Raw genomic sequence first — 24,906 nt, forward strand, 5'->3', positions numbered from 1 at the left:
TCTTCTTGTCCTTTCAGCTGCTTTTGATCATGCTCTCCCCTTATCAATTACTTTTACACCCCAAGTCTATAAGATTGTGTCACCAGCTGGTTCCCATCTCTCTGCTTGTTATTTCAATGTCTCCATAAATGGAAATTCCCCCTTTGCTTTCCCTCTTATAAACACAGTCACGTATGTTTATAAGAACTTTTCTGGCAAAACGGATGGGCCATTAGTTTTACACAGCGAATAATGAAACTTGCTCCTGCAAGATTATAAAGCTTCGCACGATATAACGTTATGCTTTGGCAGGTGAATCCCAGCTGTCAATCGGCATTCCAATAATTCCAAGAAACAGCTTGCGTTGATGCAAGAGGTTGGCCCAAGGCGGAGGTGGAGTTTTGTTTTCTCTTCTTTTCCCAAAGTTAGTGATGCAAAGTAGATCCACTTACTCTCCATTTGGAAGCTGGCCTACCAACGTGGCGCCGCAAATCATGGAAAGGATCCCAATGTGTGCCAAGGTAACCCTGGGGAGGGAAAACAGAAGGGAAAATCCAAAATGCATTATCCATTCAAGACCATCAGATCCTACTTGGAGCATCTTCAGATAATTTGCAATTGGAAATCCTGACAAATGAGTTTGATCGGAAGAGAAATGCTTCCTTAAAGTGCATACTTTTGGTCTCCAGATGAGTTTTTAAAATGTAACCATCTCCATAACCATGTAGCATACTTGGTTTCACAGGGAAACCCAGCCAGATGGGCAAGGTATAAATAATAAATTCTTCATTATTATTATTATTATTATTATTATTATTATTATTATTATTACAGTGGTACCTCGGGTTACATACGCTTCAGGTTACAGACTCTAATAACCCAGAAATAGTGCTTCAGGTTAAGAACTTTGCTTCAGGATGAGAACACAAATCGTGCTCCGGCGGCGCAGCAGCAGCGGGAGGCCCCATTAGCTAAAGTGGTGCTTCAGGTTAAGAACAGTTTCAGGTTTAGTATGGACCTCTGGAACGAAGTAAGTACTTAACCCAAGGAACCACTGTATCATCATCATCATCATCATCCTTCTCCCATCCAGGCACTGTCCACCTTGGCTGCAGCAAAGTACTGCATCGTGTGCCTCCAGGCGAGGATTTGGGTCACGTATTGTGGTATGGATTAGTGCTTTTAGAGCACTATTTCCCAAACTCGAGTCTCTAGCTGTTGTTGGACTACAACTCCCATGATCCCTAGCTAGCAGGACCAGTGGTCAGGGATGGTGAAAACTGTAGTCCAAAAAAAAGCTGAAGGCCCAAGTTTGGGAAACACCAAGTGCTTGGGCAATCAGGGTTCAAATCGCCACTCAGCCATGGAGCTCGCTGGGTGACCTTGGGCCAGTCACTGTGTCTTAGCCTTACCTACCTCACAGGGTTGTTGTGAGGATTAAATGAGGAGGGAAGGGACCATGTTGTCACTTTGAGCTTCTTGGACGCAAGCTGGGATACATACTAGTGGCCAAAATTGTGGGAACCTTTTGGGGAAAGTATTTCTAGGTTTGATGGCTCACAAGACCCGATTGACTCTCTAAACACTCATGCTCATTGGTTACATACTGAATATCAACCTAAGCAACTTATGCTTCTTTTTTCCTGGTTATTTGGCTATAACTTTTGATAGAATACAGATAACTGAACAAACTTCGTTACATTACATTCTTCATTAAATTATCTTTCCATTGATATATAATTTTATGGTGCTACTCAAAAGAAAAGTGGTGTTGTGAGCCATCAAACCTCAGAAATACCCTTTTTTCAAAAGGTTTCCACAATTTTGGCCACTAGTGTAATTAATAATAGTACTTAACTCAAGCTTGTATGTTATTTGCAGCATTCCTGCAGAGTCCAAGGGTCCATCTCAGCTCAACCCCAGTGACAAAGAATAGCAAAGTAGAGCATTTGCCAGGTTTCAGAGGCCAGCAGGAGGAATCATCCAAAAAACCAAGGGACAACATAGTCTTATACCACATTGGGCCATTGGTACACTGAGTGGCCACTGCTCTCGGCAGTTCCAGCCCAGGCGTTTAACCTGAAACCGCCTGCGTGGAAAACAGGTGCACTGCCACGGAGCTACCACCCTTTGACAAATAGATGTGCCACGTCCTTAAGTGGCAGCTAGGCTTGTTAATCCACTCCATTTAAAAAGAAACCAGTGCTGGCTTGTGCATAAACCTTCAATCCTGGCATGCAGTTTCGGCTTGTTCTCAGGAGCTAGTTGAGCAGAGAACAGCGTTTGTGCACCAGGCCCTTGCTCATTTAAAACTGCTAAAGCTTGACTGGTTCCTTCTGAATAAATAGGAGGTTTTTTCTCTTTCTTTCCTTCCTTTCACACAGGGTGGATAAATATCAATGATTTTAAAAATACATATATCAAAAAAATAAGTTTTTTTAAAAATTTAAATCCGATTTTTAAAAATTAAATGCTTTTGGAGGAAATATCTTTCTAGTTTTCTAGTTAATTTACATTATAGTCCAAAGGCTATTCATCAGGAAATAAGGGTTTGTTTTTAATTATGTAGCATGAGGCTTTATATGCCATGCTTAATTTTTTTGGTAAATTGATCCATTCACAATGTCATGCTCTTCCAGACGTTTCTGTAAGGTTATTTGGGGCAGTTTTTCTAACGAGACGATATTATCATAGATGCTTGTTTTTGCAGTTCTCAAAAGTGTGGATTTGTGTCTGCAGAGATAACATGCCTTTCCTTCACAGGAAAAATGTTATAAAATAAAACAGAGTTGAGGAAGACCCTTAATCCCATTGTTCCTTTGCAAATTTATATACACAGAATCAATTTTTGTTAAATAAATTAAGGAAATGAATTTTTTCTCTCCTTCTAATAAAGTACAGCAGAAAAGTTGTCCAAATATAAGCAGTTAATTATGAAATTAGTGTGAGGTTTAATAAGTTATCTGTCTATGTATTTCTTATAGTATAACCAAATCAGTAATTTCTGATGTAACTGAAAAAACTACTCTGAACATTTATTATTCCAAAAATGAGACCTTCACCTTGTTGTAAACATTAAGATTATCCCAGCAAGAATGAGTATTTCTGTAAAAAAAAATATTTAAATAATAATAATAATAATTTATTATTTATACCCCGCCCATCTGGCTGGGTTTCCCCAGCCACTCTGGGCAGCTTCCAACAAAATATTAAAAATACAATAAAACATCAGTCATTAAAAACTTCCCTAAACAGGGCTGCCTTCAGATTTCTTTTAAAAGTAAGATAGTTGTTTTTCTCTTTGACATCTGGGGGGAGGGCGTTCCACAGGGTGGGTGCCACTACTGAGAAGGCCCTCTGAATGGTTCCCTGTAACTTGGCTTCTCTTACTAACTAGTGATTTAAACCATGATTTAAATCATGATTTACAGTCATACCTCAGGTTAAAGTAGCTTCGGGTTGAGCGTTTTCAGGTTGCGATCTGCGGCGACTCGGAAGTAACAGAACGCGTTACTTCCGGGTTTTGCCGCTCGCGCATGCGCAGACGCTCAAAATTACATCATGCGCTTGCGCAGAAGCGGCGAATCACAACCCACGCAGATGCAGGTTGCGTTCACTTCAGGATGCGAATGGGGCTCTGGAACAGATCCCGTTCACATCCAGAGGTACCACTGTAACTTGATTTGATTTAAATCAAATCCACCCTGCTTCACATTATTCATCTTTCTTTCCTTTCACATTATTTTTTCACTGATTTTTTTAAATTTTAGATAGATAGATAGATAGATAGATAGATAGATAGATAGATGATAGATAGTCTGGAGAGGTTGCCACTGGCTACTCAAGGTGTGGACAATGGTGAACGTGGATGGGCCCACGCCCTGACTCTGTTTAAAGACAGCTTCCCACGTCCACACACAGAGACAGGCTCACCGAAGAGGCAGCAGGAGACAGTAGCGAACGAAGACGCCAATGACCCACACGATGGTCAGCCGTAAACTGATGTAGTGAAAGTTGACGTTGGTCCTGGTAAGGAGGTTCCAGGAGACCAGCTCCTCCGAGGTGAACCTCTGGGTGACTTCGTCTTCCACAATCGCTTCATACCCCTTTTTGCAGAAGTAAAACACATCGGAGAGCTCAAAGTCCCCATGGCGCAGGCCAGCAATGGCTTTCTCCATGGTGGTCTGGTCCCTCTGTATGATAACTTCAGAGTAAAGGGTAGGGAATAAACAAATAAAAAGCACATTATAGATCAATGAGAAAATGAAGCCGGGCAGTAGGCAGGTCAGTTACCTGCAACACAAGTTCCAGGCAACACATGGTACCATTTCCACAAGGTCAGTTTATACCTGCCATTAAAAGGACCAGGTGGCAACATTTTATCTAGGAGATCAGCAGGAAATAATTTTGCCATTCAAAGTCCCATTAGCTCGGTGACTCCCTGGGTGGGAAAGCCTTGCTCCTCCACATATGGTTTGGTTGAAACCAATTGGAATTAATTCATCCATCATCAGCTTTCCACAACACATCTGCTATGCCAGCTTTCAAATAACCAATTGCATAAATTGATTAGGAGTGTGGAGGTGGAGATGGAGGTGATGCTTTGATCCAACATTAATGGCTTGTTCCGTTGAGTGGGGATCGCATTTCCAGTGTGCTTGGCTACCTAAAAGGCCACCTGCCCCTGTGTAGATTTGTAAGATTACTTGGACAATCTGGGAAAATTCTACTCATGACGCCACACCCTACAGAATATCAGAGGCAGTGACCTGAAAATGGGCATATTCTGCTGTGGCCCTAATAAATAAAGAATAATTATACCTTGCCAACAAAGGTCCGTATAGTTAAAGCTATGATTTTCCCAGTAGTGAGGTATGGAAGTGAGAGCTGGACCGTAAAGAAGGCTGATCGCTGAAAAATTGATGCTTTTGAATTATGGTGCTGGAGGAGACTCTTGAGAGCCCCATGGACGGCAAGAAGATCAAACCTATCCATTCTGAAGGAAATCAGCCCTGAGTGCTCACTGGAAGGACAGATCGTGAAGCTGAGGCTCCAATACTTTGGCCACCTCGTGAGAAGAGAAGACTCCCTGGAAAAGACCCTGATGTTGGGAAAGGTGAAGGGCACAAGGAGAAGGGGATGACAGAGGACGAGATGGTTTGATAGTGTTCTCGAAGCTACCAGCATGAGTTTGACCAAACTGCGGGAGGCAGTGGAAGACAGGAGTGCCTGGCGTGCTCTGGTCCATGGGGTCACAAAGAGTCGGACACGACTAAACGACTAAACAACAACAAGGTGTTTCCCTCAATTACCTGTCAGCTGCTTTCCCCCAGGGTAAAATCATGGCTGCTTCCAGCAGAACCCACCCACTTCCCCATCTGTTCATCCACCTGCGGCAATTGGGAAAATTCACTTCAGCAAGTGAAGCTTTTGTTTTCCTGATAACTACATATTTACTATCTTTCCTGAGTCAGGAGGAAAGGCTGGATTTCTGGCTGCCGCACCATTGCCCAATGCGCTGGAACCCAAACCGGAGGAGAGATAACAGGGCGACTCTGGAACAACCCGAGGTCCCCAATGCAATGCACGGTGGGGGAAATGAAAGAGTTGTTTCTGTGGTCTCGAGAGAATAATACAATCCTCCAAGTCAACAGCTGGTGAAGGGAAGAGACTCCCCACAGATCTTGTTCCTCGAGGCTGGCCTGACAGTGATGAATTATGCAAGCCCGGGGTGGTGTTTTAGCTAACAATGCGCTATAGAAGAAGGAGGTGCAACACTGAGTAAAGCAGGGGTCACATTCGCAGAGAGAACTGGAGCAAGCCTCAAAGGGATGCCAGGGAAGCAGGAAGCAGAGACAGCACAGGGGTAAAAGAAACATTCAGAGAAGTGAATCCACCCTCCTTTTACCCTCTTCTGGGTAGGGTAGGGAAATCAAGCAGTAACAACAGTCTTCAAAACCTCAAGCTAGCGACGACAAAAGTAAAAGCAGCGTAATTCTTTTCCACCCGGTCAACCATGGCCTATTGACAACCGCTGAGCAGTGAAACCACAATTTCAAAATCTTGGTTAAATGGAAGTTGTATTAAGCAACCACCTTTCCTTAAGTGCAAAGGAATCAAGTGGGGGGAAAATGTGTTGCAACTAAAGATACCAGAGCAAGTAAAATAAATCAGATAAAGGACAGATTTAATCAACTTACTATGTTGTTGTTTTAAAAAATGCCACCCTCCCGCCAAAGGAGCTTAGGGAATATCTATGGCTCTTCTCTGCCACACCAATTCTCATTCTCACAACAGCCCTGTGAGACAGGATAGGCCGAGAAAAGGTGACTGGTGCAAAGCTACACCGCGAGCTTCACAGCCAAGCGGGGATTCGAATCCGCATCTCTCCACTCCTAGTGCAAAACAGTGTTCTGTACCAAACTGACAAACCTGTGGTCTTGGTTTGCAGGCAAGCACAAACGATGGTTTGGTCATTTGGAAAAAATAAACTATGGTTTGCCTCAGACCAAGACTGGGAATTGCTTTGTGCAAGAAGCACACAAATTATTCAAGGCTAGTCTAAAAAGGTAAAGGGACCCCTGACCATTTCGTCCAGTCATGGCCGACTCTGGGGTTGCGGCGCTCATCTCATTTTATTGGCCGAGGGAGCCGGCGTACAGCTTCCGGGTCATGTGGCCAGCATGACAAAGCCGCTTCTGGCGAACCAGAGCAGCGCACGGAAACGCCATTTACCTTCCCGGCGGAGTGGTATCTATTTATCTACTTGCATTTTGACATGCTTTCAAACTGCTAGGTTGGCAGGAGCAGGGACCGAGCAACGGGAGCTCACCCCGTCGCAGGGATTTGAACTGCCGACCTTCTGATTGGCAAGTCCTAGGCTCTGTGGTTTAACCCACAGCGCCACCCGCATCCCCCAAGGCTAGTCTATGTAGTGCCAAAATTTGGTATTATGTTTGTTTGAGCCCAACCTTAACATCTACCACACCACTTAATCAACAAAATGTTTGTTTGGTTGATTAACCTCCTAATTAAAGCTACCTGGAACCCAGTGGGTGCATCTGCATCAGAGATGGCTAAGCTGTGAGCCTTCCAAATATTGATGGACTCCAAACTCCCATGAGCCCCAGCCAGCATGCCAAATGGTCAGGGATGAAGTGAGCTGTAGTTTCGCAAACCTGACATAGAGGCCTTATTTACTAAAGGGGACATGGGCTCAGCTTTCAATTTGGCATCACTTTCCAAAATTATAAAAAGGAAGGGCAACTAGTGAACAAAATTTCCACTGTCTTTGGGCAATGTGAACCAAACGGATCTGCACAAGCTTGTAAACAGCTACCTGGGGCAAGAAGGAACCTCCTCTAAGCGTCCAGGAAGGAAAACATTGCAAAAGTTGTTTTACTTAAAAGCCACACTTATGCGTCCCAAATGACTAACACAGGCAATTGTGGGTCAGGCATGCAATCGGGGTTCCAGGACTATCACATCAAGACCCCCATACAGAAGACTTGGTTTAACACCCTTGATGAACCCACATGAGTGTCTCCACCATTAGATGACAGCCAAGTATTGTAAGATTTTTACATCAGATTTCAGGACCATTCCCCCCCCCCCTCCAAACATCCATTCTTGTTATAATGGGGCAACAGTTCTAATTTTTAAGAAAACCCTTACCATTTGAAGAAGGAAGCCTCTGTGCCTCTCTCTGTTTCTCAATACGCAGCGTGGCCCACTTGTAAAGAAGAAAAGGGACAGATAAGACAAATGCGCAGTATTAATTCTGATTTAGTTCATCTTCCTGATCTAAATATTGTTGTTGCAAAAGATGCTCGCAAGAGATCCTTTTATCATTTCTAACATCTTATTGGTACAGTGGTACCTCTGGATGCGAACAGGATCCGTTCCGAAGCCCCATTCACATCCTGAGCAGAACGCAATCCGTGTCTGCGCGTCTGGATTCGCTGCTTCTGCGCATGCACGTGACATCATTTTGCTGCGCAAGCGGCAAAACCCGGAAGTAACCTGTTCCGTTACTTCCGGGTCGCCGCAGAACGCAACCTGAGAACACTCAACCTGAAGCTACTTTAACCCGAGGTATGACTGTATGTATGTGTAATGGTTATAGGGGTTGCTCGTGCGTAAGTTGCCGCCACTCTTGGCTAGGTTGCCTGGTTAAACCTTTTCTGTCTGGACAGCCCTTCACTTTGTGGCTGTCTCAGTCGCTGGCAGAATCCGTCAGTGGGCGTTTCTTGAGCCTCTTCCAGCAAAGAAGTTCTTTGACGCCAAGTCTCCGCCTACTCTCCCTGCGCGGAAGTCTTCTGCGCAGGGAGGGTGTGGGTAGCGGAGCACCCGTGCTCTCCCCGCTGGTCTCCAGCGAGGAGTCCTGGAGCCCTCTCGCCGATTCCCCCATCTGCCCCCCCTTTATCCCTGGTGTTACGCTGATTTCCTTCCCCAGCCGATGAGCTGCCTCTCTCCCTGCTGGGCCCTTCTCCAGCATCGCTCGGGAGCCTTGCCTCCGCCTCTAGCTCCGATGGCAGTTCCCTGACAGTATGTTTTTATGGTGACTATTATCCATTTAAGAGTTGCCTTAAGAGATATACTTATTTGAATTAATACTGTATTGGTAATGCGCTAATAGCTACCGTACCTGAGCATTCAGTTCCCCATTCTCAAATTTTCTATACCATAAAAACAAAAACCACACCTCCAATCACATTCTAACTGCTACTGTGGCACAGAATTAAAGAATTGGAGAGAAGTCAAGGATAATCTAGTCCAAGCCCTGTCAATGTGGCTTTTAAGTTTTTTGTTCTCTTTGCTGGCTTTCCATGGACATCTTCTTGGCCGCCGTAAGAACAAAGTGCTGGACTAGATGGGCATTTGCCTGGAACTGGCAGCATTCTTCTGATATTAAGAGCCATTCCCCACCTCCCACCCCCCAGTAAGATATGCCAAGCCAGGTTCATAGGAAACAATTCTTTCAGCCCCAGCTCATGCTCACTGCCTTTTCCTATCTATAGGCTTGTCACCACAGCCCAACTCAAAAGAAACTTCTGCAAGTAGAGCATCGCAGCCACCAGAAATCTGCTTCCCACATAGATCAGTTGGATCACACGCCTCTGACAGCACCACACAACCAATCAAAGTTGTGGCAGCTAGCAACAACCTCCTGTTGATCCAGGAATTTCTACTGCATCCGCAAAGGGTGGTCATCTAGCCTCAACTTCAAGCCTTCTAATGAAGCGCCGTCTCTTCCACTGTCAAACAGTTCTTCCTAATGTTTCATCTCCATCCTCCTTCTCATAAATGTGAACCTACTCCTCTGGACTAAACAGTATTTGCTCCCATCACCTATGGGGACAGGGAATTGCGGCATGCTGGTTGCAATCCAGGTATGAGCTCTAAGCTACCAGTCCAAGATAAATAGTCTGAACATGGATCTATAAATGGATTTGAGGAAAGAGCTTGAAAAACAGCCAGCAGCTCCTACTCAAGGGTTCTCCCGTTCATGTATGTCAACAATGATATGAAAAATTGAAAGACACGCCAACAACTCCCATATGTTCATGTTTTGGGGAGAGGAAGAAGTAGACCAGGAGGGAGAAAGATGTCCTTGAGAAACCAACACTTCTGCTTGGAATCTCCTTCCTAGCTGGCAGTTTTTAAAGTAAATATCTGGACATCTTTTGATTGCATTTCTCGGTAGAAATTAATCTGAAACCTGCATGCAGATTGTAACATGTGATCCTGATCCCTGTTAACTGTATAATATAATTACAGGTTTTAAGGTCAAAACAAAAAAAAATTCCTTCCAGTAGCACCTTAAAGACCAACTAAGTCAGTTCTCGGCATGAGCTTTCGTGTGCATGCACACTTCTTCAGATACACTGAAGAAGCTTTCGTGTGCATTTCGTGCATGCACACGAAAGCTCATGCCGAGAACTGACTTAGTTGGTCTTTAAGGTGCTACTGGAAGGAATTTTTTTTTTGTTTTGACTATGGCAGACCAACACGGCTACCTATCTGTAACAGGTTTTAAGGTGTAGTAGTAATATGTAATCTTACTGGTTTTCAAACAACAGACTACTTCAACAAGGTAACACCTAACAACTATAATAACTTAATCCCCACAGAGTACACAGGAACAGATGGCGGAAACCAGTTTCAATCAAATAGGTTTCAACAACTCAACTAAAACTGATGTTGCCATTTTGGGGCAAGATGGCTCTAAATTCTTATTTTTCAAATGATTTGACTGTGATTACCAGTTAAACATCTGGCTAGGCTAGTTCAGATGACAACCTTGAGCTAGGTTAAGAGTTTTAAGAACTTAAAAGAAGAAAAGCTACTTGATCCAGGGATAGTCTACATATATATATTGGCCTGTTCTGACCTCTTTTTCTTAGTGGTGACTTCTCCTGCTCAGGCTGCACAGAAAAAGCATTTTGGATTCAGAAATCCATTCCGATTGTGCAGATAAAATAGAACTGATAGAATTCTACAGGATGGAGTATTAGTGTGTGAAAACAGTCCAGATCCAATGATCCCCAGATGGTGGAGATGTCAGGCGCCATGCTGGTACCCAGGCATCTTCACCTGGCCATAAGCGGTCAAAAGCCAGGTGCGAAATGTGCTTGGCAAATTTTGAACACTGCACAATAGCTAAAGGTAAAGGGACCCCTGACCATTAGGTACAGTCGTGACCGACTCTGGGGTTGCGCTGCTCATCTCGCTTTATTGGCCGAGGGAGCCGGCGTACAGCTTCCGGGTCATGTGGCCAGCATGACTAAGCCGCTTCTGGCAAACCAGAGCAGCGCACGGAAACACCATTTACCTTCCCGCTGGAGTGTTACCTATTTATCTACTTGCACTTTGACGTGCTTTTGAACTGCTAGGTTGGCAGGAGCAGGAACCGAGCAAAGGGAGCTAAGCCCATCGCGGGGATTCGAACCGCCGACCTTCTGATCAGCAAGTCCTAGGCTCTGTGGTTTAACCCACAACGCCACCTGCGTCCCGCACAATAGCTACCCAAACCCTTATGGTGGGAAGCCCACAAGCAGTTACTGAGCACAATAACACTCTCTTCACTTGCCTTGCAGTTCCCAAATGCTGGTATTCCAACGGTGGAGGTACAACACAGCCATCGTGGCTTCCCACCATTGTGTGGAGTGATGTTTTGACCCATATTTTTCAGTTCCCATTCCTTTTCAAACCTGTCTCCTTGCCTACTCCCACAGAGCTATGACAGCAAAGGAGTTAAGGCCTCAGCTATGACTCTTGGGTCTCTACAGCACCCTCAGAACCTGTTCACAGGAATACAGGGAGCTGGCTTCTACCAGGTCCGATGTCCATCCATCGAGCTTTTGTCGTTTAGTCGCGTCCGACTCTTCATGACCCCATGGACCAGAGCACGCCAGGCACTCCTGTCTTCCACCGCCTCCCACAGTTTGGTCAAACTCATGCTAGTAGCTTCGAGAACATTGTCCAACCATCTCGTCCTCTGTCGTCCCCTTCTCCTTGTGCCCTCCATCTTTCCCAACATCAGGGTCTTTTCTAGGGCATCTTCTCTTCTCATGAGGTGGCCAAAGTATTGGAGCCTCAACTTTAGGATCTGTCCTTCCAGTGACCACTCAGGGCTGATTTCCTTAAGGATGGATAGGTTTGATCTTCTTGCTGTCCATAGGACTCTCAAGAGTCTCCTCCAGACCATAATTCAAAAGCATCAATTCTTCGGTGATCTCCATCAAGCTTAGTAGGTAGCATTCCTCCAGGATTTCAGCAGGGGACCTCTTACCTGGAGATATTAGGGGTTCAACCTGCGAACCTCACCTCTTCTTGGTGAACCAGGAGGCGGCTCTACTAATCAACCACATGCCTCCTATTCTACTGTCCTACAAACCCTGCTTGTGTCCTTCTCCAGAGGCTTCTCCTTGGTTATTGGGGAGCAGAAGTCTGGGTTAGTTGGACCTTTGGCACGATCCAGCAAGGATCCTCTCTGCACTGACATGCCCCATCTCGCCCTCATTCCCAGCTAGCTTGTTTTAGCTGTGTTGAGTCCTGGAATCAAACCAGTATCCGCTACTTTTCTTCCACCAAGGAGCCCAGGGGTGCTTATTATGGAGCTATCTAATTTTATCCTCATAGCAACCCCATGAAGAAAGTAAACAGAGACAGCCGATTGTTTTTAAGGCTCTTCTATTCAGTCAACCCTGTGATGAACAGCATCTGGCTAATTCTTGTCACCTCCTATTGTGTATTTTGATGTTGTGAACCGCCCTGTGACCTTGTGATGAAGGGCAGTATACAAAATTAATCATCATCATAATCATCCTAAGCACACTGACTTGAATGAAAGCCCCACTGATCTCAACAGAACAGTTATGTATGTTTATGTGTCCAAGGCCTGGATTGCAATGTCCCAGCACTAGTCGATAAATGCTTTCAGGGTGTGGAAACTCCAGGTTGTGACAGTGGTTGAATGCATTTAATTATGACTGTTCCATGACAAGGCCTTCAGATCCAGCAATGGCATGATGTTTAGCAACGTTAAGAAGTTTAGTACAGCAGTATGGTCTCTGGAGGGACGTGGGTGGCGCTGTGGGTTAAACCACAGAGCCTAGGACTTGCCGATCAGAAGGTTGGCGGTTTGAATCCCTGTGACAAGGTGAGCTCCCGTTGCTCGGTCCCTGCTCCTGCCAACCTAGCAGTTCGAAAGCACGTCATGTGCAAGTAGATAAATAGGGACCGCTCCGGCGGGAAGGTAAACGGCGTTTCCGTGTGCTGCTCTGGTTCATCAGAAGTGGCTTAGTCATGCTGGCCACATGACCCGGAAGCTGTCTGCGGACAAATGCCAGCTCCCTCGGCCTATAGAGCGAGATGAGCGCGCAACCCCAGAGTCGGTCACAACTGGACCTAATGGTCAGGGTTCCCTTTACCTATGGTCTCTGAACGATGCTCTTGAAGGCATATTTATGTATGCTGCAGCTGATGCAAGACAAAGGCACCCTATATCTTCAGTGAAAGATTCAGTGCAATGAAGTTGTTATGCTCATGAAATGCCACAACTTGCAATACTAACTTCACACAGCAGACCACAGCTGTGACTCCAAGGTCCCTTTCCAGATGACCTGTTTATTGTGCAGCCATCACGATTTGCGGGGAGATTATATCAAGCAAGTTTCATCCCACACTTTCCCACCATGCCCTTACTGCAAAATGACCAGCCTTTTAGGGAAGCAGTGTTGTTGTCAAGAGAGCTCCAAATCAGCTTTAACTGCACAACCTGAATTGGCCAGTATGTGACTGAATCCCACCCAAAAGGAGCAACAGTCTGGAAGCATCCTTTGCGTTATTTACCAAGAACAAAACTGACTATGGGCATAACCCCTTTGCATGATGAATTAGGACTTCATCGCAAGAGTGTAAGCACGATTCTGGGTCTAAGGCAACTGAATGGCAGCTTTATACAGGGAGAGAAGGACAATAAAGTCCATTCTCTCTCCCAGCACTGTTAATTAAAACCTGCTTCGGATGAAGAAAAATACTGCAGGACAGTATTTTGCTATTCCACCACGAGTCAGTAAGTGGAGTCCAAAGGGCAACTCTTTATGTCCACCTCCAGCCTTAAATTGTCCTCCTTTTGCTTTAAGCACTTTTCCTTTAAGTTCCTGGTTTTGTTGCCCAACAAACAAGATTCATTAATAGCCAGATGCAAGTCCAAAATAAACCAAGATCCCATAACTCATCTTCCAACGATGAAAGGCAAGCAGGACGGTTTAAGAAGAGGACACTGAGTTAGTCGTGCTCCTGAAGATCAGATTTCAGTCTCTGGAGAGCAACTGCATTCTACACATGGTGGTTGGATGTCAACAGGCCTTGGGAGCTACTGACAATAGGCTGGGTGGCTCTGGCAAGCGAATGAATTTACCATCGCAACAACTATGCATTTTGTTAAGAGGAGACAAGGTTTTTCTTTACCTGCTCCATGAATAGGCTCACCAACAATCTTTTCTTCTATTGGCTTGACTCTGCCATTGTGTGTCAGCATATATATAAGCGTCCAAAGCATTTAATATATATATCATGAGAGCCAGCCTTAACCAACCTGGTACCCTCCCAATGTTTTGGACTACAATTCCCATCAGCCCCAGCCAGCACTGATGGGAGCTGTCGCCCAAAACATCAGGGAAGGAGGATAAGGATAAAACCAACCTCAAGAAAAACAAGGAAACCAGAAATCACACAAAAATGAGGTAGAGGCACTAAATGGAAAGGATGCATCCCAGATGCTCTGCATGGGGGAGAACGGATGTCCTTCAGGCTTTTAAATAAGACCAGTAGGACGTTTTTCCCCCATAAGAAGAAACTATCCGAGGCACTGCAGAAATCTCTAGAGTGAAGCAACATAATCTCACAACAAAGCAGAATCAATAAGCATAAAGCGTATTTTATGGGGGGCGGGGCGGGTTAAATGCACTAACCTGTCGGTGGAACAACACAGAGGAGACATCTCTCGAGCCTATAGTCCTTTATTATCTTTGGGTGTGCGCGTATCTGCGTTCCCCGATTGGCTAACGCCGGGGATGCAACGCGAAAATGGATTTTTTTGGGAGAACTGAATGACAGGCGCAGCGACGAATTGGAGGTCAGCCTCGCGTTCGCTCCTGAATCTAGGATTTTTAGGGAGGGGGGGATCCCTAAAGAGCTGCCATTGTTCGCGTCCAAGACCCTTTCCGGGCTTCCCAAAGGCCCATTTCATTGAAGTGCAAAATAAAAATAAAAAGCATCGCGGATGCGAGGACGTCCACGCCCTCCTCCGCGTTGCAAACCGCTGAATCACGCAAGAAAGGTCAGCTGTTGTTTATGGCATGGGGGGGGCGGAATGGGGGGGAAGCGCAGCAAGGAGAAAGCAAGCGTTACCTTGGGGGAAATCGGGAAAGCGGGAGGGAAGATCTGCTTGCTCCTTTCGGAGAGGTAGCCCCGAGGGGCGGCACGCGTCGCCCTTTGCGCAGGCAGCGCGGAGCCGCGACTCACCTCCAAGGTCTTCACCAGGACTTTGAGGTACAGCTCCGAGATCCCCAAGGACACGCCGAAGATGGAGGGCAGCACGATGAGCAGGAAGACGGCGGAAAACCAGAAGCCGAAGAGGCGCAGCAGCAGATCCAGGAGCTGCTCCATCCCGAGGGCTGCGGGCGCCGCGCTGGCTTCCCCAGACGCCCTACTCGCTGCAGCGCCTGAGCCGGACGCCGGCTCGCCGCGCCCCGCCTCGGCAGGGGGAAGCCGTCCGTGCGGGCTCGCCGGGGGAAGGCTGGGCAAAGAGCAGCGCCGGAGAGGCCGCCTCTTTCTCCGCCGCGGCGCAGCTCCACCCACTTAACTCCTTTGCGCCCAAGGCGCAAGGCTGCTGTTGGCGAGGGTGCTGTCGCCGCCGGGCGAGCGCTTGGGCAAGAGGGAGACTACGTCCAGCAAGGCGTGTGCGGAGCTGGGACTCGGGTTGGTCAAGGAGGCGCGGAGCTCCTGCCGAGCCCCGCATGAGACGAGCTTCCCCGATTTCATGAGCGGCGTGGGTGTCTCCCTGCGAATGCTCTTGGGGGCGCGCCATCGAGGCGCAACTCCGGCGCGCGGCGGGATCCCGCCCCTTCGATTGTTCGCTCACGGCCGCATTGTGATCTCAGCATAGGAGCCAACTCCCATAGAATAGTTGAGGCTGCCATCCCCAGCCCCCTCCCCGCATTTGATAGTCATTGCCATCTAAATAGTATGGGTGCGCCCCGTCCTGTGATCGATCTGGCTTACCTGTCGCACCCCTTATTATTCAAGTTGGCACCATGGGGGCCGCGAGTAAGACCGGCGGCAGTGGGCAGAACGCATAGGCGCCGACTCCATGGGGCCTGAGGGGGCCGAGCCCCCTCAAAAATTCGTTTGGGGGGGCTCCGCCCCCCCAATAATTTCAGAAAATTATTACCGTATTTTTCCGGCATTCTGCCTCAGGGTCTTACTGCCCACTCTCCTCTGTTTCCTTGCTGTGTTTGCTCAAACGGAACAAAGAGCCGGGAAAGCCCCTCCCCTCCAGGCAGAGGGAAAGCAGTGTCTCTGTGCTCCGTGCAGGAGGGAGAGAGAGAGAGCGAGAGAGAGCGCGCGAGCTGGCTGACTTGGGTGGGTAGGTGAGGGAAAACTTTTGCCTTCCTTTCCTCCCTCCTCCTGTTATACCCCTTTCCTGCATTCTTAGCCAGCTGCTTCTCTGCACACCCCTCTCCTGCTCCTTGTCCCTTCTGTGTTTTTCCTTCCCTCCCCACTTAAAATGTGGTTTAAAAGCATGGATCCACATGGATCCTCAGAATCTTTGCATTGGGTCAGCCCAAATTCACCATCAGAGCACATAGCATGTCCATGGCTACAGCCTGCCCCCCCAAAATCACGCACCCACTGTTGCCTGGGGCTGCAATGGTGCAAAAACGTGGTTACAAAACATGGATCCACATGGATCCTCAGGATCTTTGCATTGGGTCAGCCCAAATTCACCATCAGAGCACATAGCATGTCCATGGCTACAGCCTGCCCCCCAAAAATCACGCACCCACTGTTGCCTGGGGCTGCAGTGGTGCAAAAACGTGGTTACAAAACATGGATCCACATGGATCCTCAGGATCTTTGCATTGGGTCAGCCCAAATTCACCATCAGAGCACATAGCATGTCCATGGCTACAGCCTGCCCCCCCAAAATCACGCACCCACTGTTGCCTGGGGCTGCAATGGTGCAAAAACGTGGTTACAAAACATGGATCCACATGGATCCTCAGGATTTTTGCATTGGGTCACCCCAAATTCACCATCAGATCACATGTCTGTGGCCACAGCATGAAGCACAAAAGTGATACATCCACTGTTTCATTCAGAATGTTTTTTCCCCTTGTTTTCCTCCTCTAAAAACGATGTGCGTGTTATGGTCAGGTGCGTGTTATAGAGCGAAAAATACGGTAGTTATATTATGCTTTGTAAAATCACAAAATTATGTTGGTATTTTTTATTTTCCTTGTTTGATGATAGCTACCTTTTAAAATACATTCAGTAATGAGTTAAAACAAATAATTATTACGGTAGTAAAAGAGGCGGCGCGAGTAGTTTTGCTCGGTGCGTGCGACTGGCCCAGCCCCTCTTTCCTTTTCCTCTCTTCTGCTCTCCCGCCGGGCGCCTGAGGGAGAGTTACTTAGCGGTTCTGAGGAGCCGCTGTTGTTTCGGCAGGGGAAAAACCGCCACCCGCGAACCGCCGAGCTCCCTCTCTCTTTCCAGCCTCTCTCTCTCTCTCTCTCTCTCTCTCGCGCGCGCTATGGCCAAGGAGGAGGAGAAGCCCTTCAGCCAGTCTATGGCCGAGTGGCGGAGGTTCATCTACAACCCCAACAGCGGCGAGTTCCTGGGGCGAACGGCCAAGAGCTGGGGTGAGGAGGGCGAGCGAGCGAGTGCGGGCGGGGAAGGGAGGGGAGGGGGCGGCCGGCACGAGGGGCGGTGGGAGGCGAGGCGCGGCGGGCACTTGCCTTGCCCACCACGCATCTCTCTCCTTCTCGGTCTCTCTCCCTCCCTCAGCTGGCGAGGGGGCCACGAGGCGGGCGGCAGCAGCAGCAACGGGCCGGGAGCGGATCTTAGAAAACTTCCCGGGGCAGGACCCCAGTATGGGCCCCCCCAATATTTTTTATAAGTCGGCGCCCCTGGCAGAACGACTGTCAGGGCCACCACCACCCCACTAGCTGCAGGTGTACAGTGGTACCTCTGGTTAAGTACAGTGGTACCTCGGGTTACATACGCTTCAGGTTACAGACTCCGCTAACCCATAAATAGTACCTCGGGTTAAGAACTTTGCTTCAGGATGAGAACAGAAATCAGGCTCCGGCAGTGCGGCAGCAGCAGGAGGCCCCATTAGCTAAAGTGGCGCTTCAGGTTAAGAACAGTTTCAGGTTAAATATGGACCTCAGGAACGAATTAAGTTCTTAACCCGAGGTACCACTGTACTTAATTCGTTCCGGAGGTCCGTTCTTAATCTGAAACTGTTCTTAACCTGAGGTACCACTTTAGCTAATGGGGCCTTCTCCTGCTGCTGCGCCACCGGAGCATGATTTCTGTTCCCATCCTGAAGCAAAGTTCTTAACCCGAGGTACTATTTATGGGTTAGCGGAGTCTGTAACCTGAAGTGTATGTAACCTGAAGCGTATGTAACCTGAGGTACCACTGTATTCAGCAACATGTGCTGGAGAACAGAAGAAAAGCCGACTGCATCCCACCTAATCTGACATCCCGTTCTCACAGTGGCCAACCAGACACCCGTAGGATGCCCCCAAGCAGGGCCTAAGTGCAGTAGCAAGTCTTCCCCACCTGCACTGGCAGAGGAAGCAGGGTGCTGAGGGTGCGGTCTGCACTGGGTGTCATTCCTGAGTGGGGATGACATCGCCATGACGCCCCCAGGACGTTTGACGCTCGCTCCATCCCCGGGTGCACAGCAGCTATTTCCGCCCCTGCCCACCTGGGATTCCCAACAAGTGGTCTTCACATATATTGCCGTGATTATGTATTTTGTGGTTTTTATATTTCGATTTTATTCTGTGAACCACCCTGTGACCTCCAGGTATAGGGCAGTATATAAATTCAATAATAATAATAATGATAATAATTACAATGGTTGTAGCCATGGATGGCCTTAAAGGTAAAGGTAAAGGGACCCCTGACCATTACGTCCAGTCATGACCGACTCTGGGGTTGCGGCGCTCATCTCGCTTTATTGGCCGAGGGAGCTGGCGTACAGCTTCCGAGTCATGGGACCAGCATAATTAAGCCGCTTCTGGCGAACCAGAGCAGCGCATGGAAACGCTGTTTACCTTCCCGCCGGAGTGGTACCTATTTATCTACTTCCACTTTGACGTGCTTTCAAACTGCTAGGTTGGCAGAAGCAGGGACCGAGCAACGGGAGCTCACCCCGTCACGGGGATTTGAACCGCCGACCTTCTGATCGGCAAGCCCTAGGCTCTATGGTTTAACCCACAGCGCCACCCGCATCCCCCATGGATGGTCTTATCACCCATGAATTTGTCTAATCCTATTTTTTAAGGAAATGTATTGTCACCCAGGAACTTGACCTCACTGTAATTTTAGATTTGCCTCTGTCATAAAAACACAAAAATAACCATTACTGGATCAGACCAAAGGCCCATCTGGTCCAGCATCCTATTCCCATTGTCACCTGCCAGGTGCTTAATGAGCACAGCGGTACACTCTCCTGTTGGTTTCCCTCCTACACCTGGTATTCAGACGCATATTGCCTCTCTGACTCCAGTTGTCATCTGAGGAAAAGGTTGAAAGAACATGATTAGGCAACACAGGACAGCTGACTTAAAATGATCAGTGACATACTCTTGCAGGTATGATAACATTTAAATGCCTTTCTGTACTGCCTGAACTCTAACCTAGTTAGGTGATCCTGGATTCTTCTTGATTTGGTCATCCTAGAGCACTGAAGGAGGAAGCCATTTGTATCTTTATCAGTGACAAGCAGCGGGTTATAATCCATCACTTTGCTGAGCTGTGGCCTTTCCCCTTCCAAGGGTATAAAATTTTGCACGTGCGGCGGGAGGGAGAAAATGGGCAGGCCCTCTCTCAATGCTAGAACCTGAGGACATTCGATGAAGCTGAATGTTAGAAGATTCAGGATGAGCAAAAGGTCCAGCGCTGAGGGCCTTCTGGCGGTTCCCTCACTGCGAGAAGCCAAGTTACAGGGAACCAGGCAGAGGGCCTTCTCGGTAGTGGCACCCACCCTGTGGAACGCCCTCCCATCAGATGTCAAAGAGAACAACAACTATCTGACTTTTAGAAGACATCTGAAGGCAACCCAGTTTAGGGAAGCTTTTAATGTTTAATAGGCTATTGTATTTTAGTGTCTTGTGGGAAGGTGCCCAGTGTGGCTGGGGAAACCCAGCCAGATGGGTGGGGTATAAATAATAAATTATTATTATTATTATTATTATTATTATCATCATCATCATCACCATCATCATCTCCGCTGGAGGGAACCGTTAGGTAAACCTTGCCGACCCCTGACATAGTTAAACTATGGAACTCTGTGCCACAGGAGACAGTAGTAACCACTGATGAGGATGGCTTGAAAAGAGGACTGGACAAATTCATGGAGGATAATATCAGTGGCTTACTAGCCATGATGGCTATGCTGTCTCTCCAAACACTGTACGATTCCAAACACTGGTTTGCTGGAAAACCATAGGAGGGGAGAGTGGTCTTGTGCCTGTGTCCTGTTTGAAGGTTTCCTTCAGGGTCTGGGTAGCAGCTGCAAAAACAGCATGTTGGACTAGATGGGCCACTGGCCTGATTCAACAGGCTTCTCTTTCGTTCTTCGGAACCGGAAAATTATATCACAGATATGGCCAATAGACAGGGGTTTTCGAAGCTTCAGTCAAGCAACTGCTTGGCTCAGCTGTGCTAATGTGACTTTCCTCATTCCTCTAGAAAACCCTGTTTCTACCAAGAGGCTTTGAGGCTGGGAAATCAAAATAAGCAGCTAAAACAGCCAGCTACCTCTCCGCTAAATATGTAAGAGAGTTCAAAAGGTAACCATCCCCTTTGGAGAACTAGGCTAGGTGCCTACTTGTTGCAAAGTTCAATCTAAATAGAAACGATAGCAATTGGCAGGGTTTCACATCTCGCATTAACGCATTACATAAGTATGTGACAAATGAACGCGGGTAACTATTGCATCAGTCACACTAAAGAAGTGGTTTTAAGTATCGAGGGTGTGGATAGTGCAAGATATGGGGCGAGCCTTGATTACAATCATTTTACCCACTTCGTTAGAGTAAGTCCTTCTGTAGTTAAGTCCCAGCCGACAGGATTGCGACAAGAACCGCCCCACTGAGAAACATGTGAGAGGTAGTAGCATTTTCAGTGGAATTCTAAGATTTACAAATCTACCCCCCCCCCCTAAAAAAAACCCAGCAACTAAGCAGACAACCCACACACACCCTCCCCCTGCAGCTCAAAAATAAAATAAAATTCTGGTGTGGCTTAAGTGTGCTCAGTAGGCGTAAAATGTTGAGTGGCGAGAATTCTCTGCAAACGTGATAGGTAAAGCAGTTAATAAACCATATGAAGAATGCATGCACACCAAATAACCCTGAAACCGTAGTTTGTTAAGGGAATGGTAGCTCTGTGAGGAGTAAACTATAGTTCTTCTTTGGGAAAGTCTCGTGCTTTAAATATATGGTATCTGTATGTATGAATCCAAATTTCAATGTCTAAAATCCCTGGTAGAGGACAAGGATCCTAGCCAAATTCTGTGTGATTGCCATAAAACTTAGTGAACAAGCTGTGCTATCATAATGATTAAGGCTTTAAATGATAATTTTAGGTTATATGCTAGTGACTAAGTTTTAATTTATATATTTTTAATATTTTTTTTAACTGTTGCTATATCTGTAGTGTCCCTGTTATACCTAATTGCAAATTCAAATGTATCCCTATTGTGTTTTATGATTTCCTTGATATTGTATGTGGGCTGGAACTGGTCTGTGACAGAAATAATAAATTCTTCTTCTATGTGTATGTAGCCAATATTTGTAGTATGGGCAGACTCCCCTGGACAATGGAGTGGCCATTCACACTGCTCAGGGAGGGGAAAGAGGAGAAAATGTAACTTTATACCAGCTCCCTTTTCAAGGTCACAGAAACATGCTCTGATCTGCAGTGAGCCATCAGTATTGCTATGCGTGCCTTGCTTTGCTTGTGTGCAGCCACACATTTCAAGGCCCCCACATCTTTGCCAGGGGAAACCACCTTGCCTTGCAGATATTTATCTACAATAGCTCAGGTTTCACTTGTTTAAACAGCTGTGCTGTTTGTCAAAGGCAGAACTGCTCAGGAGAGTTTTCTATCAATCAAGGGAAGGGAAGGGAAGGGAAAGGTGTTTTGAGGGACATAAAATAATAGCAGGAAACGAAAGGAAATGACCTCAGTTGAAAGCAGGTTTTATTTCCGCATCGCAATATGACGTTTTATGATCCGCAAGATCACAAATAGGCTCAGTGCTTTTTTTTTTCCTAGGGGGACGCAGGGGTATGCATACCCCTAAACATTTTGTGAATCTAGGTTTGAACTTGAAATATACTGTACTCGTAGTCGCGGGTGGATTTCATGCTCTTTATTCAGCTCATAGTGGTGAGGAGGAATGAAAGTTCCCCCAAAGTATCTACTTTATATACATTATTTACACAATGGGCTTCACGTGATTGGCTAATTCCGGAATTCTCCTGTAGGCCAATCAGGTTGTGGATTCACTTCCATCTGGAGCTGGATTGGGTGGCTCCTGCAGACCAATCATACTCTGCATTGTTCTAGGACCAACCAGACTGCTGCATTCTGAATCCTATTGTTCTAGGACCAATCAAACTGCTGCATTTTGGATCGTATTGTTCTAGGACCAATCAGACTACTGCATTTTGGATCCTATTCAACTCAGTACATAACAGAACTCATTGGAGGCCAGTATTTCGATATGAGTTGGAAAATGAGAGTAACCCCTAAACATTTTTTTTAGGAGATAAAAAGCGCTGGATAGGTCTAACTTGCACTTAAGGCATGTGCCACAACCAGATTCACATCTGCACTGTATATTTAAAGCAGTATCGTAACACTTTAAACAGTTATAGCTTCCCCCAAGAATCCTGGAACTGAAGTTTAAGGATGCTGAGTTTGGTTAGTAGATCCCATTCCCCTCAATGAGCTACAATTCCTAGAGTGCATGGGCGTAGCCAGGATTTTTGTTTGGGGGGCGGCAGGCCTTTCGTGGGGGGGGGGGGAGAGAGAAGAACCTCAGTTGGCTATGTATTTTTATTTATTTTTATTGACTGAGGGGGAGGCAACTGCCCCTCCCTGCCCCCCCCCTTAGCTACGCCCATGCCAGAGTGTCTTGGGGAGAAAACTGTATTGTTAAACCACAGCCCAGGCTTGCTGTGGTCACTTGGTTCTGCTAATGCAGCAGTTTGACTTTGCCGCCAGAGGTTCACACCATTATCTCTCAAGACAAGGCAGGTGCCAACAATAAGAACTGGAGCTGTCCAAGGGGAATGAATGGAGATCTCCTCTCGGCACCCTTAGCAAACTACAGTTCCCAGGATTCTTTGGGGGAAAGCCATGATTCTTAAAAGTGGTATGGTACTACTTTAAATGTATAGTGCAGATGGGACTCCGCAGAAGTGTTTTGGCAGCATGTGTCAATTACCGTATGTTGGGTTGTAAACAACCAAACATACAAAGGACCAACAACTGCATAGCCAATCAGAGCACACACTAACTCAGCAAAGAACATGCCACTCTGCTTGGTTGCTAAACAACACAACACCCACCCACCCCTTGATTAACTGACTTAACCCTTCAATCACCCACAGAATGATCTCTGCTGTTGCACTTCTGACATCAGGAGTGTCACATGTTCTCCATTCCTGCTGTAGCACCCTGCTTGTGGTTAACGCTTAGCTGGAATGAAATATTCAACGCAGCAATAGAGAAATTAAAATAGTAATTTATTTGTCAGACAAATAAATGAGAGGCACAGTGGTATATGGTTACCAAGCTCTGGCCTGGCCTCCTGCCATTCTGGCCAGCACTTATATTTCCTTAATCCAGCCCCCTTGCTCCTCCTGTGGCTGCCTCTATCCAATCAGCCTGGTTGAAATTCCTATTGGCTGTTTGCTAGAACCAATCACAAAATATACACCCATTTCCTTTTGTCCTTTTATGGAAAATAAAAGCTATATATTCTTCTATCTATAAATGACAAATAAGTAGTAATATATCTTACATGTGTCTCAACAAGGAATCTTAATTACCAGCTCACCTATTGCCCTCCTTGCCCTATTGCCTTCCAAAACAGATTGTTAATCTTAACTTTTTATCTTCAAGGATCTTGAGTTCACATCATCATTGAAAGATCTCCTTCATTTGGAGGTGTCTAAACAAAAGGCCTGACAACCATATATCAGGAGTGCTCGATGGCGTCTCCTGTCTGGCAGGAGGCTGGGCTCATTTGCCCCTCTGGTCTCCTATTGCAATATGACTCTATGAAATAAGAATTTAACATTTATTTATTTCTAGATCCTTTGCATAATTACATTTAAGCTAATATATTTCATACATTATCATAGGTAGCCTTTTAAAAGGAAAAGAAATCTTAAAAGGATCTCAGTTTAAGAGAGAAACAGCTTTAGAAAAGACTTCCCAAAAATGCTCTCTTTCTGCCAGCCAGACCAGTTGCTTTTCAATTTGCTCTTGACCTTTCAACCTTAGGAAAATATGGCTCAAGTTTTAATGGGAGGCACATGGTGTTATTTTACTATTTACCCACTCCTAATTATGTTTTCTCAGCCTTTTTAACTTCTGTAATATGTAGGGTCAGTGTCCTCGCTCTCAGCCTGTAATTCCCTTTTTACGACTTTGAGAATTGTTTTCTACTATAAATCAGGGGGGCCCCTTGTCTAGGAGGAAAAACATCTTGCCAAGGTTTTTTAGTCTTCTGCCTGGCATGAAACATTTGAAAATCTTTAAGCTCTTTTTAATATACAGGCCCTGATCGAAATATATAAGCTCTGATAAAAATGCAGGCTTATGATTAGATGCCTCACTGCACTATAGCATGCTTAGCATCAACTATCAGGCGTAGTATTTTAACATGCACACCCGATCCCATACGGAGTTAGCTGCACCTGAGCCCATTAAAAATCAATGAATTTAAGCATACCTAGCTCTGCAGAGGATAGAGGCCTAGCTGGTTACAATTACTTTTACTGTACATCTTAAATTATTGCTAGTGTCGTCTGCTTCTGATGTTTGTTCATTTAAAACATCTCTGTCTTTCTTAAGCTGAGCTCACGGTGATTACAATCA

General features: G+C 46.3%; 1 protein-coding gene across 1 annotated transcript in view; it reads right to left on the reverse strand.

Annotated features, from left to right (window-relative positions):
• GPAT3 (glycerol-3-phosphate acyltransferase 3) overlaps nt 1-15,730 on the reverse strand; it is a 31,054-nt gene extending 15,324 nt beyond the window's left edge. Inside the window, exons 1-4 of the mRNA XM_083756704.1 lie at nt 15,013-15,730; nt 7,654-7,711; nt 3,913-4,183; nt 432-506 (exon numbers count right to left, since the gene is read on the reverse strand). Coding sequence (XP_083612830.1) covers nt 432-506; nt 3,913-4,183; nt 7,654-7,711; nt 15,013-15,156 — 548 coding nt within the window. The 5' untranslated portion in view covers nt 15,157-15,730. The remainder of the gene's footprint in view (nt 1-431; nt 507-3,912; nt 4,184-7,653; nt 7,712-15,012) is intronic.
• Nucleotides 15,731-24,906: the final 9,176 nt, after the last annotated feature.

This window comes from Podarcis gaigeae (genome assembly GCF_964106915.1).
Source record: "Podarcis gaigeae genome assembly, chromosome: 9".
Classification (NCBI taxonomy): domain Eukaryota; kingdom Metazoa; phylum Chordata; class Lepidosauria; order Squamata; family Lacertidae; genus Podarcis; species Podarcis gaigeae.